We start from the raw sequence: 16013 nt of genomic DNA, 5'->3' as shown, positions 1-16013 counted from the left end.
TCGTGTTATTGGATGTGGATGAAGGCGGCAGGAGGTAGAGCCCATCTTTACGCCTGCCTTGAAGGAGAACTCTCTGAGTGATGAGATCCTTGATCAAGAAAAAATCAGGATGAATCTCAAAGTATGCATTATTATCAGCAGAAAAATGACAAACCGATATGAGATTTTTCTTTGTATCAGGAGAGTAAAGGACATTGTTTAGATGCAAAGGACGATGGGGAGTATAGATTTGTGTGTGACCAGTATAACTAATGCGCATACCTGAACCATTGGCTGTATGGATCTGATCTCCTCCATGATATTTCTCCCGCACACTCAGCTTGTCCAGTTCGCCGGTCACATGATCTGTTGCGCCCGTGTCGACGTACCAGTTTGTATCAACCCCATAGGATTGACAGGCTGAATTTGCCGCCTTTTCTTGTGGAGCAAAATCAGGATCAAATCGGTGCCAGCATGTGCCGACGGTGTGCCCCATCTTGCCGCACAGTTGGCACGTTGGACGTTCGCCTCCACACCCTGTAGCCGGTGCTTGTCTAGCGCCTCGACCACGACCAGCGTAGCCTCGGCCACGTCCTTGACCGCGCTGATTTCTGCCTCTTCCAAATGAGGCCGAATTTGCTGAGACTTGATATGTTCCTTGACGTAGATCGTTTCTTCCTTCAAACCCTAGCATCTGGCCGTATAGCTCAGCTACGGTTATCGGCTCTGCACGTGCCGCAACCGCAGACACCACCGGCTCGAAGTTAGCATCAAGCCCAGCGATGATGTATGCCACAAGATCTTCTTCGTCAAGTGGCCTTCCTCCAGTTGTCATCTCATCACCTAAAGCCTTCATCTTAGTAACATATTCATTAACAGTCATGTTACCTTTCTTTGTGGTCGACAATGCGATCCTCGTGTTGATGGATCTTGCTCGAGTTCTTGAAGAGAAGATTTGTTCAAGAGTTCTCCATAGCTCTGCCGCTGTGGTGACCGACACCACTTGCGTCATGACGTCGCGCGTCAGGGACGTCATCAGATAGCCAAGAACCTGCTGGTCCTCGGCCATCCACTTCACGAATTCTAGATTCATCTTCTTGATAATCTTGTTGTCTTGTTGCTTTTCTTCGATCTCCTTTGGAGGGGCGACGTTTGATCCGTCGAGATACCCAAACATCTGGGCTCCTCTGATGGCAGGAAGAACTTGGGCCTTCCATAAGAGGTAGTTGTTCTTTCCCAACTTTTCTGTCACCGGCATGCCGAACGGCGATCCACCGGCCGAAGCTGAGGAAGAGGATGATGCGCTCATGGCGACTAGATGTGTTTGTGAGGAGGTGGCTCTGGTACCATGTAGAAATTGGTGGAAGCGTTCACGCCTCTCACGAGGCCGCGTAGCTCTGTTGATATAGCCGATAAATCACGGCACAAGGTTTACATGGTAGTTGCGAATTAAGAGGGGACGTGATTCTATCTTAGGCACAACTAATCTTATCTTTCTATCTATAAATATACATGCTATTCTATCTAACACGGAGTACTACATGTACTTGATGTACGTGCGTGTGAAAGCATGGCGTACGTAGCAAGCTCATCTTCACACACGAGCGAGAGTACGTGGAGACGTAGAGTAGCCAGTAGGAAAAACGTACGTAGCAAGCTCATCTTCCTGTATAACGTAGTGGTCGTAGTACTGTCGTTGGCTAGCTCGTAGACCCGCAGTGTAGAACAGTAGAGGTACAGCTACATGCATGCATGCATGCTTGTACGTATGAACTAGTGATGTATGCGCTGGTAATACCACTACCCACGATGACAACTGATGGTAAGCTGCTGATAAGTGAAGTGACTTTCAAATTTCGTATGTGATCGGAAGTATATATAGGGCCTATTCCGGAGCCGACGTGTAGACTGAATACTATAAGCTATCCAATTTTCAAATACGTGGTAGAAAAGAATCCCAAGACTAAGGTCTCTTTTGTAACAAAGATTGTCAAAATACAGGAATAGGAAAATATAACAGTCTAAATTCTTAAAACCGAAGAAATTAAGAACTTTTCTAAAGAAATTAAAGAATTTGTGAAATTAAATAATCCTAAGTGTATATATTTGATTGCTTGATTTTGTGAGCTAGTATGATATGTAAATATATGGTATATACACCATATTTATAAATATACATGTGTATATATAGAAGGGAACTAGAATATTAAAAGGAAAAGCTTTTACAATAAAAAGGTTGAAGCTCACCTCTTCTTTTTCTCTCCCTCTCTCTGTTTTGGCCCAGTCTAATCAGACCAACTCAACCCAACCCAACCGGCCCAGCCGAGCCCACCATCTCCTCTCCCTCTCTTCTCTCTTCTCCACTTCAGCTCGCGCAGCAGCAGCTTAGCTGGCCACCGCTCGTGCCACAATCGCTGTGTCCGAGCTAGAGATCAACCACCCAAGTCCAAGATGAACTCATCAGGGAGTCCGTCAGCCACTCAAAATCCCGATCAAATCCGCGAGATAGAGTTAGAGATAAGCTATAATTCAAAAGGAGGAAGAATCCAGAGTCTATGCGTGAGCTTTTGCCCAAGATATAGAAGCCCGAGCACGTTTGAACCGTCGGATTCGAGTTTGAGCCGTCGCCATTGCCTTTTTTTCAAATCTGAGTAGAATTAGAGATTAGAGAGCTGCCCGCCTATATATATGCGCCCTATGTCCTTCCCAGGTCATCCCTAACTTTTTCCTGAACTCATCGCCGATAAATCACGCGATGCCCAGTGCCTAGTTCCGACGAGCTCTGAAGCATTAAGCCACCCTTCGCCATCATCAGCCTCTCTAGAGCTTCTTCAACACCGACGTGTGCCCTAGGTTAGTTCCCCGTGTTTCCCCGATTCTTTCCTGCCACTCATCGGAGTTGTTGGACCACCGGAGCGTCGTTTTGGCGGGATTCTGGTCGTGCGCCACCATGGGAAGAGCCGTCGTCACCTTCTGTTTGCCGGAGCTGAGAGCCAAAGCTTCTGAGCCGTCAGATCTAGACTTGACGGTGATGATTAAGTCCCTTCATACTCATTTGCCAGCCAATCCAGTGTTGACACATGGCATCCATAATTATAGTCAACTTTTTGCCATGTCACCTACCGAGTTATTAAGCCATGTTAGCAAATTTGCCGATGTGTCAGGCCATATCAGCATGTTCGGCTGAGTCAGTAGCCCAGTTAGCTTTTCTTTTCTTTTTGTTTTATTTATTTTGTTGATGTCATAATTAATGTATATTGCACAATAAATAGTTATCATTGTAAAATAATTCTAGAAAATAATAATGAATAGGAAGTTAATTCCTGATAATGTTTATTAGGTTTATTTAAATTCTATTTAATAGTTTTAAAGAGTTTATAATTCAAATAAATGCTAGGAAATTTTAAAAATCTCATAAAATCATAGATGTCTTTAGTAAAATGTTAAATAAAATTCAGCAACATAATTTCATTTGTAGTTAATCTTTTTAGTTCAATTTTAATCTTTAAAAAATTATAACTTGTTAATCGTAGCTCCGTTTTGATCCGTTCTTTTGCTGGACTATCCGAAAAAGTTTGATCTTGTATGTGATGATGTTTGTTGTGTCATATTTGGTTCTTTTTGGATCTTGACGTTTATGTGTTGTTATTTTTTTGTGTCTGTTGCGAGTAGACGTCAACGTTCAGGAGGATCTAGAAGGTCTATAGGATTAGGATTTCAAGGACCCAACTGAGTTCAGTGAAAGCAAGTTGTGTTCTTGAACATATTTATCATAGTTTTAGAAATATTTTATTTTACAAACATCCATGCTAATAATATGTTGGGAATCCTATGCATTAGGATTTACCTTAGTTTTCTGTATCATCCTTGTCATCGTAGTATGGTTTTGGGTTATGGAAGGGTAGATAATGCTTAGTCTTGCTTTGGGATGGAAGTGATGATAATTTCTCTATGACATTGATAATGGTCCTATACAACAATGATAAAATATGATGGAACAATTTTTTAGCAACATGTCATAGGGATTTGAGTATGTGGTATGATCGGTATGTGATATACGGTTGAGAAAATGGTAGTCTTTCTCAAATCTAAGGACCGATTCATGGGATGATCTTTCTGTATTTACAGTACAACCACAAGCCTAGTCTGGGACGGGCCTAACTAAATAATTTGCTTTGCTCTTAGTATAGCGTAGACCATTTAGTGGTACGGGGAATGGAACGGATGGACTTCCTTAGATCCGTAAGGCGCAAGAGGGGGTTTCTGTTGTTGAGGTGGAATTACGCGGTGGTGAAACCTTAGCAGGTAGACATATACAGAGAGTGGTATTATAAAGTCTCTCTAGTGGATTCCTAGCGCACACCTCGGTAGTGTGTAAGAGTTTTCTGTCAGCAAACAGATGCTTAGCAAAATGGGAAGAAACGTCTTGTGGATAAAGTACAACCTCTGCATACTTAAAACTGAATATTCAGTCGTGCTCACGGTCACGAGCGACACTGAAAACCTACTATGATTATAACGTGATGTTTTGGTTAGTCTGATTAACTGTGATGGTGAGAATCATAGTTGATGATCATCAGTCATAGTGGTGAGAACTGTGATTGAGGTGTTCAACTTTAGTGGATGGAATTTTAGTTGACTTGGTCAGTGTTGGTTAAGTCAAGATGGATGAAATTTTGAGGTGGTTTATCATTCACTTAATTATTATTAATTTTAAAATGTTTCTACTTAAATGTTGTTTTATGTAAAGAGCGATTCATCCATATTCTAGTTAAAGCCTTCATATGCATACTATTTCTTTCATAACTTGCTGAGTACGACAAGTGCTCACTCTTGTTATCGCTAAACACTCAATTGGAGAAAGTATCGAGGAGTACGTTGAAGATGGATCGTTCTAAGATGCTTTCTACGTTGATAATACATGTGGAGGAGTCATAAAGGATTTGAGTTTTCATAGTTCGTTTAGTTTCGCTACAGTTTATTTGATTCTTTGACTATTGAAGGTTACTTTTGTAAATCAGTTAATATGTTTAAGTATAGATATTATAATGATTATCATCAGTGGAGTCACTATATGTTGGGATTTGACTATTGAATGTTACTTTTGTAAATCAGTTAATATGTTTAAGTATAGATATTATAATGATTATCATCAGTGGAGTCACTATATGTTGGGATTGATCCCTAGGCTTAGCACATCGATGAGATTGGTTTGTTTCTTGAACTGGTCTTTTGACAGAAAAACGCTTGATTAAAGTTGTCTAGCTTCTTGAATCCTTTGGAATGAAAAACATAGGAAAACAATAGATATGGCCGTTTGTATGGAGCAAGAAAAACATATGAATTTGAGGAGAGATAAAAGCACAAAGAAAACTTTTCAAGAGGTTGAAGCTCATGATAGATTTTCTCCAAAATTCCTATTATTTAGGCATTCTATAAGAATTTTATAGGATTCTACCATACTCAATCCTGTGTTACAAAGGGCCATATAGGAAAAATCCTATAGGATTTAAATCCTACAAAATTCCTTCAAAAAATCATTTGTTCCAAAGAAGCCCTAAGAGGTGAATTTGCCTGTTTGCCTCGGTGCTTTTATATTCTCCCATCGATGAAAAGGAACTGAAATATTTATGTTTCTAAGAAAATTTGGTTTTTAGCCTCATACAGGCACATGCATATATAAATCAATACATGCTTAATTGGGATATATGATTGCGCATAAGCTTGATCAATTGATAGTTAATGAATTCGACCCGGACTCTACATTCCTACTCGGCTACTCCTCTTCAGAGTACTATCTCTTTCATGAATAAATGACGTATCTTTTCTAACGCGTAATAACTGCAGGGCAATATGTTCATTTTAGCATCTCCTTAATTCTGTGCGCATGTCTAAAACAACTTATATTTAGAATCAAAGAGAGCACCACACAAGCGCGGACATATCCATGGTCTCTTTTCTAAATTATGCCGGCATTTAAGGGGTGGGCACCCAAGTTCAAGTTCAGTGGACGTGGCGCTGAGAATATTGATGGGAAATCAAACTCATAGCGACTTCTAAGGGGTATTTCGAATTTCCTAGTTATTAGGTACGTAACCCTAAAATCATGTTACTTGTATCTGTTGTGTAACTTGCTATGACAGCTCTAACTATTAGACATAACTAACAATTGCACAATTTAGGATATAGTAACCTGAAAAAGTAAAAGAGTAGGAGATTGAATGTATGAAAGGTAAATATTGAACGTCTAGATATGAAAAATAAATAATGAGAGATTAAATGTATTTTTAGAATTTATGAAAGGCAAATATTAGAAGTCTAGATAAGAAAAGAAAATAATGAGATTAAATATATTTTTGGAATCAGGAACGGGATCTAACTTTGTACGATGGCCGGTTGATCAATTTAAGTGAACAGTGGATATCGATCAGATCTACTATAACTCGTGTATTCTATAAGTATATAGATATATATATATATATATATGTACACCACCGCTACCCAGCCCCGTAAAATATGTGGCATGGATCCATATGATAATTTATTTTTCTATATTGTTATGAGGATGAGTTACATTTAACCTCACTTTGTTGCTGAAGTGCTTATATGTATAGACATGCAGAGCATAGCCAATTTGCTTGGTGGTATGCATGAAGTTACTGAATATTGAGATCATCCTATGTTACCTCGACAACGCATGCACATCACACTAGACACACCCATGTCTAAAAATGAATGAATGTATAAATATATAATCTTACGTAGCACAGGTACGCAATTTAACTACTGAATGCATTTAAGTGTACATCTATTATTCTTTTTAGATTTAATCAAAAAATATATGCAGCTGTATCAAGTCTAAGACTCGAACCAGACAGTTTTCACCGTAAGATCCAAACCAACTGAGGTACAGCTATCTTCAATTCGAATATAACACTTGGAATTTGACATAGCTAGTATGCACTGAAGAAAACACCAGCATACAGCTTCATAGATGAAATTGAATAAAAGAGACTAAAACGGCACATAATCATCTATGAACCAGTTGCTTTGTTCATGCAGTAGTGTTTTCGATTTCAGTGACACATGATTCAAACCAAAACGTCCAGTGCCTATTCAATGTTTGCCCATCTTCCCTTCCCCTGCCAACATAGAATGACAGGATAAAGCTTAACAAAGGCTACCGCCTACCCGGTCAGCTATCACAGTTCACAAAAAACCAGAACTTCCCTAACACTTTACATCGCTGTTTGCAGGCACGTTAATCGTTGTTTGCTTAATCATACGCGATTTCCGTTCCCAACCAGCTTTTGTGCCGGTTTGCCTGCAACCTTTGCAGGCTTCACATCAATCCGAAATCCCTCAGTATCGTGCATATCATTTGCCATCTTGCGTGCTCTCTCCATCTACTTCACTAGCGTCTTCCACTTCACAGTTCACATGCACCTGCATATCACTTGCAGCTAGCTCACTCACACTTCAAGCTCTCCTTCCTACTCCTCCAGCAGCAGAGCGTAGGGCAGCATGATGAACCCTCGCCACCAGCCGGTTCTAAACTCCTCGTCGTCCTCGGCGGCGACGGTGGACATGGACCCCCGCGTGTGGCGCCGCCTGCCGCAGCCGCTGGTGGACCGCGTGCTGGCGTGCCTCCCGACCCCGTCCTTCCTCCGCCTCCGCGCCGCCTGCCGCCGCTTCTACAGCCTCCTCTTCTCCTCGCCCTTCCTCCACTCCCACCTGCTCCTCTCCCCACACCTCCCCTTCTTCGCTTTCGCAGTCCCCTCCGCGCCGGGGCACCTCCTCCTTCTCGACCCCATCGGGCAGGTGCCTTCATGGTCCCGTCTCCCGCTGCCGCTCCCAGCGCCCGGAGCTGGGCAGTCGTTCTCCCCGGCGGCCGCGTCTGCTGGCCTGCTCGCGTTCCTGTCGGACGCGTCCGGACACAAGACGCTGATGCTCGCAAACCCCATCACGCGCCTCCTCGCGCCGCTGCCGATCTGCCCCAACGCGCGCCTCTCTCCCACCGTTGGCCTCGCCGCCGGACCCACCTCCTTCATCGCCGTCGTGGCCGGGGACGACCTCGTGTCCCCCTTTGCCGTCAAGAACATCTCCGCCGACACCTTCGTCGCCGATGCTGCCTCTGTCCCGCCCTCCGGCTTCTGGGCCCCAAGCTCTCTCCTCCCACGCCTCTCCTCCCTCGACCCCCGCGCCGGCATGGCCTTCGCCTCCGGAAGGTAATCCCGCACTTGTGTTCGCAATTTGTCCATACACACCACACGATAATTACATGCAAGTTATATTGGTGGTTGCAGGTTCTACTGCATGAGCTCGTCGCCGTTTGCAGTGCTCGTGTTCGACGTGGCGGCCAACGTCTGGAGCAAGGTGCAGCCGCCGATGAGGAGGTTCCTGCGTTCGCCGGCGCTGGTGGAACTCGGCGGCGGGAGGGAGAGCGAGGCGAGGGTGGCGCTGGTTGCGGCCGTCGAGAAGAGCCGCCTCAGCGTGCCACGGAGCGTACGCGTGTGGACGCTACGCGGCGGGCACGGAGGAGCAGGCGGTAGCGGCGGCGGCGGCGGCGGGGCGTGGACAGAGGTGGCGCGGATGCCGCCCGACGTGCACGCACAGTTCTCGGCGGCCGAGGGCGGGCGCGGTTTCGAGTGCGCCGCGCACGGCGACTTCGTCGTGCTCGCTCCCCGCGGCCCGGTAAGCCCCGTGCTGGTGTTCGACTCGTGCCGCGACGAGTGGCGGTGGGCGCCGCCGTGCCCGTACCCATACGTCGGGAATGGCGCGGCAGGGGGCGCGGGGCTCAGGGTCTTCGCTTACGAGCCCCGCCTGGCGACGCCGGCCATCGGTCTCCTGGACGCCACGGCACCGGTAGCCTTGCATGGCATGCAGGGCTAGCTAGCTGCTCCTGCATATGTGGCTTATGCATGGCTCAATGACAGTGCTTGCATGCATGAGCTCATTTTAGCCGTGAAATTGGATGTTTCTTAGAACATGTTCGTAACTACTGGTAAGTTCAGTAGTGACTAGTGAGATGTGTCATATGCATGGATGTTCCTTAGTAGTAAGTCTGGTATTTCATAATTTATGTATGCGAATCAGTTATTATTTTATAATTTTGTAACTGGTAACTGGGAACTGGCTAACTGCATGAGCATTTGTCATCTAAATGGAGCATGCAAGAGTGTAGTAGTGATCTGATGCAGACTCTGGCTTGTGGAACTTTGGAAGTGGTTTCTGTGGCCAATGATACTAGCTACTAGTCCATAGACCAACTAAACTGCTGGTGCTACTCTCCTACATATGCATTTTTTATTTGTCTAGTCATGAGATCATCTGACGAAGTTCATATATGTTTGTTGATAATGTCGCCCTGAAAGAATTGAAGAATTTATTTTGATGGGTTCATATGCATAATATAAATAGTTATGTAATAAAAAAACTCAACCACAGGAGAAGATGTCTCTGGCTTTGTATTAAGAGATTGGATATTGAACACTTTAGAGAGATACGCATACAACCTGCTAGCACTCAGTTTTGATCCTAGGTAGGCAGCTTTTTAACTCGAGACTTTACCAACCGAGCTATTACTTACTTTTTAAACTCGATCACGGAGAGAAGACGTCTCTTAACTTTATCTTAAGAGAGAGTATTGAACCATTTAGGGAGATACTTAAATGACAGATGAGCACCTGAGTTCGATCCAACATGAACGGTCCCTCAACTAAAGACTACGAACCAAATTACTGCTCAATTTGCAATAGTTATGCTATATTTAAATGCATTTCGCAATGACATATTGATCATAGGCCAAATTAAAGGGATGTGAGACCATCAGGTGCATATGCCATGACAGGTATGCAAAATGCTGAGGTCAGTTAAATCACATCACGGAAGCTCTTTTGATCGATTCAATAACCATATTAATTACTCTATATGTTCTGTGCTTGCTATAGAATTTAGGAGACAAAAAGTTATTTTACCTTAAATGTTTGTTTTCCATTAGATATATATCTTCCTAGAGTGGCTGTAAACTTCAAGAAGGAAATGCTATATACCCTAAAGACTGGAAATTGAACTGGATAACATAATTCTAATGATTGGGTTCAAATCAGAGAATGGGCAATGGATTGTTTGGTTTGAGGAGTCAATCCATCTTAGTTAGGGTAGTCCATCTTCGATTCATACCATGATAGTAAGTCAATTTAGGTTTGCTAGGGAGAGCTCCGAATACTGAATTCTTTTAGAATATGGTGTTTGTAGGCTAATATCAAGAAATTTAAACTTTAAACCTCTATTTTTAGTTTAAAATACAAACAAGTTAGCTTATCCAAATATCCTCATATCCCTCAGCTCTAGCTCCAAAAGGCCCTTATAATCGCTTAATAAAATCCAACACTTGTTTTGGTTTATATTTGTGGTGATATAAGTTCCTCCATATGACTCATGAATTAAGAATTCTCACAACGACAAGGTTGGTGGGATGACTCATTTATCATTCTAGATATGTACTTATGAGGAATGAGATGGCGGTAGATCAACCTATTCGATTAATCCTTCCAATCACACAAGTATTTTCGGTTTGCAAACAATAGTTATCAGCATCAAGTCTTCATGATCTCAGTGGCTTTCCTCTTATGTTTTCTTCCGATGGAGGTCAGCTAAAAGGCAATCAAAGTTTGAAGCATTCCATGTTGCTTTTCAGCTTCAGAAATCATGATACAGCTTCTTTTCAACTGTATCAAAATTCTTCAAAACCATACATTGATGAACTAATATGCACCCGATTTCGCATCATGAGCTATGCAAATCTTCATAATCCTTGAGTGAAATGAAAAAAAATCGACGTATTTATTTCACGTGCCCCAATGAACATCCACCTTATCTTCCAGATTTTTGGCAATGTACAGTGGAGCAGCATATGCGAAGAGATCAGGGATAAGGAACTATGCCTGCATGTACAGTGGGACTATTTTTGGCAATGTACAGTAGAACGGAGGAATCTCTTCTGGGGAATGCACATGAGTTTAGTACTGTAGCATATGCAGGTGGTAGTACTTGTTGGCTGGATCGGAGCCGGCCAATGCACACGGAAATCTCTCTCGCCCGGTTTGGTGCTGCGCGGATGCCTAGCTAGATTCTTTTGATTTCTTCTTTTGCTTCGAGCGCGCGCGAGAGAGAGATCAATGGAGCAGTACGTACGTGTGTGCAGGCTCGCCTGCTGGCCTGGCGCCCTGGCCTGAGCAAGACAAAACAGAGCCAGGACCCCTAGCTTGCTAGTACTGTCTGTAGCTAGAGCTTTCTTTTCATTTCACTGATCAGTGGACTGACCTTTCCAATATTGCTACTATGTCATTGTTGATTTATTGTGCGAATAACATAGTACTAGCATATATATATATATATATATATATAGGCTTAGATTATCTCTAGATACTTAAAAATTAATTTTTCTCTAACACTATTATAACATTTTTAACAATATAACAATATTCTTATTTTTTCATCTTCAGTCGCTATCATATTTTCTATCTTCTATTACTCTCCTCATCCCTTTAAACCCACAAGCATCCTCTGTGAATATTGATACGACACACTTCCTCCTCCCCAAATTTATGGACCCTCTCTCCTCTCCTGCATCTCTGTAGCAGCTGATGCCAGTCTCCGTTGGAGACGGATGTGGGCCGGGAGGCGGAAGCAAAAGTTGACACATTGATGCGATATGGCCGATGCGGTCTCCGCTAGAGACAGCCTTATATCCTGCTTGAACGAAGGATTCTCCTAATACAAGAATAGAAAAGAAACAAATAGGATTAACACTTGCAAAGTTGCAATTCTACATGAATTTAGAATGCAAAAACGTTTATGACGGAGCATCTAGATACACCACACGAGAAACATATGAACTTGGAGAGAGACATACGGAAAGTAAAGTTCCCATAAGGTTGGGTCTAATTTTGATTTTCTCCTAAACTCCTATGAGTTGAGGCATTCCATATAAATTTAATAGAATTCAAAAATATCTATCCTTTGTTTCAAAGTGTCACATAGGAAAAATTCACTACTGCAAAAATAATTTAGTAGGATACCCCTGTACAAATGTCTATTCGAAGCAGTTTATGAAAATGGTATCACAAACAGTCCAAACTAAAACTGTATGACGAGAGTAGTCCAAACATAACGAGAGTAGTTTTCACGAAGTGGAACGCTTTCGTACAGACGGTTCTCATTTAAGAACAATTTGTACTAATAATATAGGTGGTTCCCAAATGAGATCGTGTATACAAATGATATAGTACAGACGGTTCCAATAGAAACCGTCTCAACTGGGGCATCCTGCTTTGCACTGCACTTTGACACAGACGCGTGGTTATCAAACCTATCTGCGATGACCAAGCTCATCTGTTAGATCTCCAATAGTCAAAACCCTAAGTCGTCTCATCCTCTCATTTCTCCTCTACTCTCTCTCTCTCTCTCTCTCTCTCTCTCTCTCTCTCTCTCTCTCTCTCTCTCTCTCTCTCTCTCTCTCTCTCTCTCTCTTCCTACCCCACCGCCGCCTCCCCTCCCCTCCCCACCCCGTTGTTGCATCCCCACTTGTGCCGGCTTCGAGCTCTTGCTCACCGAGCACGTGAATTTGGCCGCCTCCATCCTCACCCAACACCCATCACCACCTCTGCACATTGCTCCTGAGATCTAGCACCCATGGCCACTCACAACACGGCAGGAGATGACGACAGTGGGGCGAGCTCGAGCACCCATGAAATCCATGGAGGGCCAACCTACTCCACGTCGTTGCTGGATCTAGGTGTTGGGAGGGTGGTGATAGTGGGATCTGGATGCTGAGGCGGCGACAGTCGGATCGCTACAGAAGAAGGCGTCGAAATGGAGTTAGCGGCCCTGATGAGGAGTTCCCACACCTCGATGGCCGGCATGCCACCCTAACCAGGTACGGTAGTAACCCAACCACTATGTTCCCCTCGCTTCTCCCCCATTCGTGGCTGCCTCTTCAATTCCTCGCTCTGTAGCCGATAGAGGAGTTTAGGAAGGTGGTGTTCGGGTTCTAGGTCATCGACAAGGAGGATTTAGAGCATGTTTTAGGAGTGTCATCTGATTTAGAGCATGATTTAGTTTCCTTATTAGTACCTTTGTGACTTTGAATGACTGGATGCTAAAAGGAAAGTTCTTTAAGCTTCTGGAGTTGCTTAAAATTGCTGAGGTCTTGGATCTCCAATCTCATATATTCCAAAAGATCTGAATTTTATTGAGCACACAAGCAATATTGGTTGGAAAGAATAAGCATATTCTTTCTCTGTTCATTTGTGATTCTTAATTCTTAACCTAATTTTTGTTCTTTATTGTAATTCTTCGCCTCTTGGGTTGCATGTGCAGGTATCAAAGGGCAAGACTAATCATTATAGATCCAACATTACAAGTCCCAAATACAACTGAGGTTGTAACAATAAAGGAGAAAAGGAGTATGCCATCAGCTTTCAAAATATTTGTAGGTATTGTCTGATGTCTATACTGAATCTTCATTTGACTGATCAAATGGTGATTTCTAATGCATTGCAACTAAGCCTAGTGCAGATTATAGATCTACGGCTTCTCTTTGAAGATTACAAACCTATGCCACCTTTCAGCATCTAGTGTGAGGATCCAGGCTTCTCTTTGAAGATACAAATCCTCTTCCTGGTGGTGATGCAAATGGAGGAGGAAGAAGACCCCCATGAGATGACTGGAATTTTACTTTTATTTGAGGGTTTTTCAGTAAAAGTTGTTGTACCAACTTCTGTAAACATCAGTAAATAAAATACCAGTTCTAGCCCCTTCTGGGTGTTCTACCTTAAAAAAAGAGTATGAGTCATAATTTTATTTTCTTGATATTTTTTTGTGTTAGTACATATCGTTCTAAACTAGAATCGTCAGATTTGTACATACTATTTTTCATAGACGGTTTAAAAAAACATTCCGTATAGGATTTATAAATCGTCTATACAACTCATTTCTCAAGTAGTGATTTGTATAGGATTCAAATCCTATAAAACTCCTCACAAATCATAGATTCTGAAGGGGGCTTGAATAAGGTCCATTTGGGCAAAGAGATTTCAAGAGTTGTAATATGTAAAATTCATGTTGAATTCCTTAGAAAATAATTTGTTCCTTACGAGGCAAAGTAATGTAAAGAAGGGGATTATGAAGCGGTATATTGAGAATTACATGCTGATAGCTACCACCCCTGGATACGTAAGCCAGGACAGAAGCACGGTTGGCTGTAGGTGGCGAGGTGTGCGAGGGGACACCGTAGATGAAGGAGACGATGATGGGGCTAGAGGAACGTGGAGTAGGAAAAACAGAAGAGGTGGCAGCGGGATCACGCTAACAAGCTGCTAGTTGCTCATTAGTCACATCTCTATATATTACTCCTTCTAATTCTAAATATAAATCGTTTTAGACTTGTAAAAAGTGTTAAAACGATCTCATTGTCCTCTAATTATTACCCTATAATTCATGAGAGTGATTTCATTATTTAGTGAGGGTATAAGAGGAAAGAATGGGGGAGTTGGGACAAGTGCCTAATGTGCTATAACGACGTACATAGAAAAGGTTATGCCAAAATCTAAAACAACTTACATTTAGTGATTTAGAATCGAAATAATTACACTACACGATATATATATATATGCATATATATATATATATATATATATATGCATAAGGAATAACTATTTTTTATCATTGCAAATATCTCCGATCTAGAAAATGCCATCGCAAAAAACCTAATCCGAGATATGACATTCCTATTGCAAATCTCGTCCTTATTTGCCATCGCTGTCAAGCCGTTATATTTTTCCGTTAAAATATCTTCATATTACCCAAATTACCCTTATCTTCTACCGATGGCTGGTGCCCCTGGTATTTGGCTTAGCTACTTTTTTTTTCCTCCTCTGGCTGGCGAGATGGAGGCCGACGACGGCCACGAGTAGCTGCTCGACGACCTCCTTGAGACACGCGATCCGATCCTGGTGCGCCTCGATGAGGCCGAACTCGCCATCGCCGAGAAGGATTGCGACCTTGGCCCGTCGCGGCGCGAGACAGCGTCCGCGCGACACGAGCACGCCGACGGCCTGCAGCACCTCGACGGCAGGCCGACGGGAGGAGATCTATTGTCCGCCGACGGGGACGAGATCTCGTTGCCCGAGCCAACGCTCCCCGCCGCCAGAGCCTGCGCTTCCCCGCCGCCGGAGCACGCGCTGCACGCCCGCTCGCCGGAGCAGGAGGCCGCCGCCGGATCTCCGAAAGAGGGCGCGGGGCTCGGGCTGCAATGCCGTCGTGGGAGGCGGAGCTCGCGCTGCAGCGTTGAGGAGTAGCCGCCATGGAGGCCAAGGGGTCACGCGACGCAGCGCGACGGACTCCGGGGCGCAGGAGCGAGGTGGCCTGGACGTGACGCGACGTGGTGGCAGCCGGACGGAAGCGGACTGGTCTGTTGCGCACGGCGATCACCGGCGTTGGCTCGTTTGGTTCAACTGGGTTCAGATCCAGGGCATGGATGTGCCTGTGCTTGTGTTGCATGCAATGCGCGGTCGTGCGTGTGCTCGGTGCTCTATGCGTGTGCTAGCTTCACCTCATGTCCTCGTCCCAGAAAGCGAAGAGGAAGAAGCAAAGGAGAAGAAAGCATGGCCCTACTTGTCATCGTATGGACTGTAGGAGAAGGGCTGGAGGCTGGAGGCTGGAGAAGGAAGAAGGTACGGGCACTTAGGTCTTTTCGCGTCTCCATGATGCCTTGACTGGTCAACGACGGTAAAAGGCCAGGTTTGTAATATGGATGGCATATTTTGGAGTAGGTTTTTTACGATGGCATATCTCGGTTGGAGATATTTGCAATGGCAAAAAAAAACTATTTCTATGCATAAACAAGGCACTGATCAGCCAGTTGTCTCTGCTTGAGTGTACTTTACCCTGATTTTCCTTTTTTTTTAGTTTCTGTCTCTTAAATTTCTCTTTGACCATGGAAGCACAGCTGGTGCCAAAACTTCACCTGG

The 16013-nt window shown here is 43.7% G+C and overlaps 1 protein-coding gene and 1 non-coding gene across 2 annotated transcripts; one reads left to right on the top strand and one right to left on the bottom strand.

The window, feature by feature from the left end:
* Window positions 1-657: 657 nt before the first annotated feature.
* Window positions 658-796, bottom strand: LOC133883790 (small nucleolar RNA Z247). The gene has a single exon (XR_009902998.1). It is a non-coding gene; the product is annotated as a small nucleolar RNA Z247 (small nucleolar RNA).
* Window positions 797-7566: 6770 nt separating this feature from the next.
* LOC133931114 (protein ABERRANT PANICLE ORGANIZATION 1-like) lies at window positions 7567-8871 on the top strand. The gene is made up of 2 exons (XM_062377927.1): window positions 7567-8207; window positions 8286-8871. The coding sequence occupies exons 1-2, from the start codon at window positions 7567-7569 to the stop codon at window positions 8869-8871; spliced, it is 1227 nt and encodes a 408-aa protein (XP_062233911.1).
* The last annotated feature ends 7142 nt before the right edge of the window (window positions 8872-16013 follow it).

This window comes from Phragmites australis, chromosome 10 (assembly GCF_958298935.1).
Source record: "Phragmites australis chromosome 10, lpPhrAust1.1, whole genome shotgun sequence".
Lineage (NCBI taxonomy): Eukaryota > Viridiplantae > Streptophyta > Magnoliopsida > Poales > Poaceae > Phragmites > Phragmites australis.
This window is presented reverse-complemented; position numbering and strand designations above follow the sequence as displayed.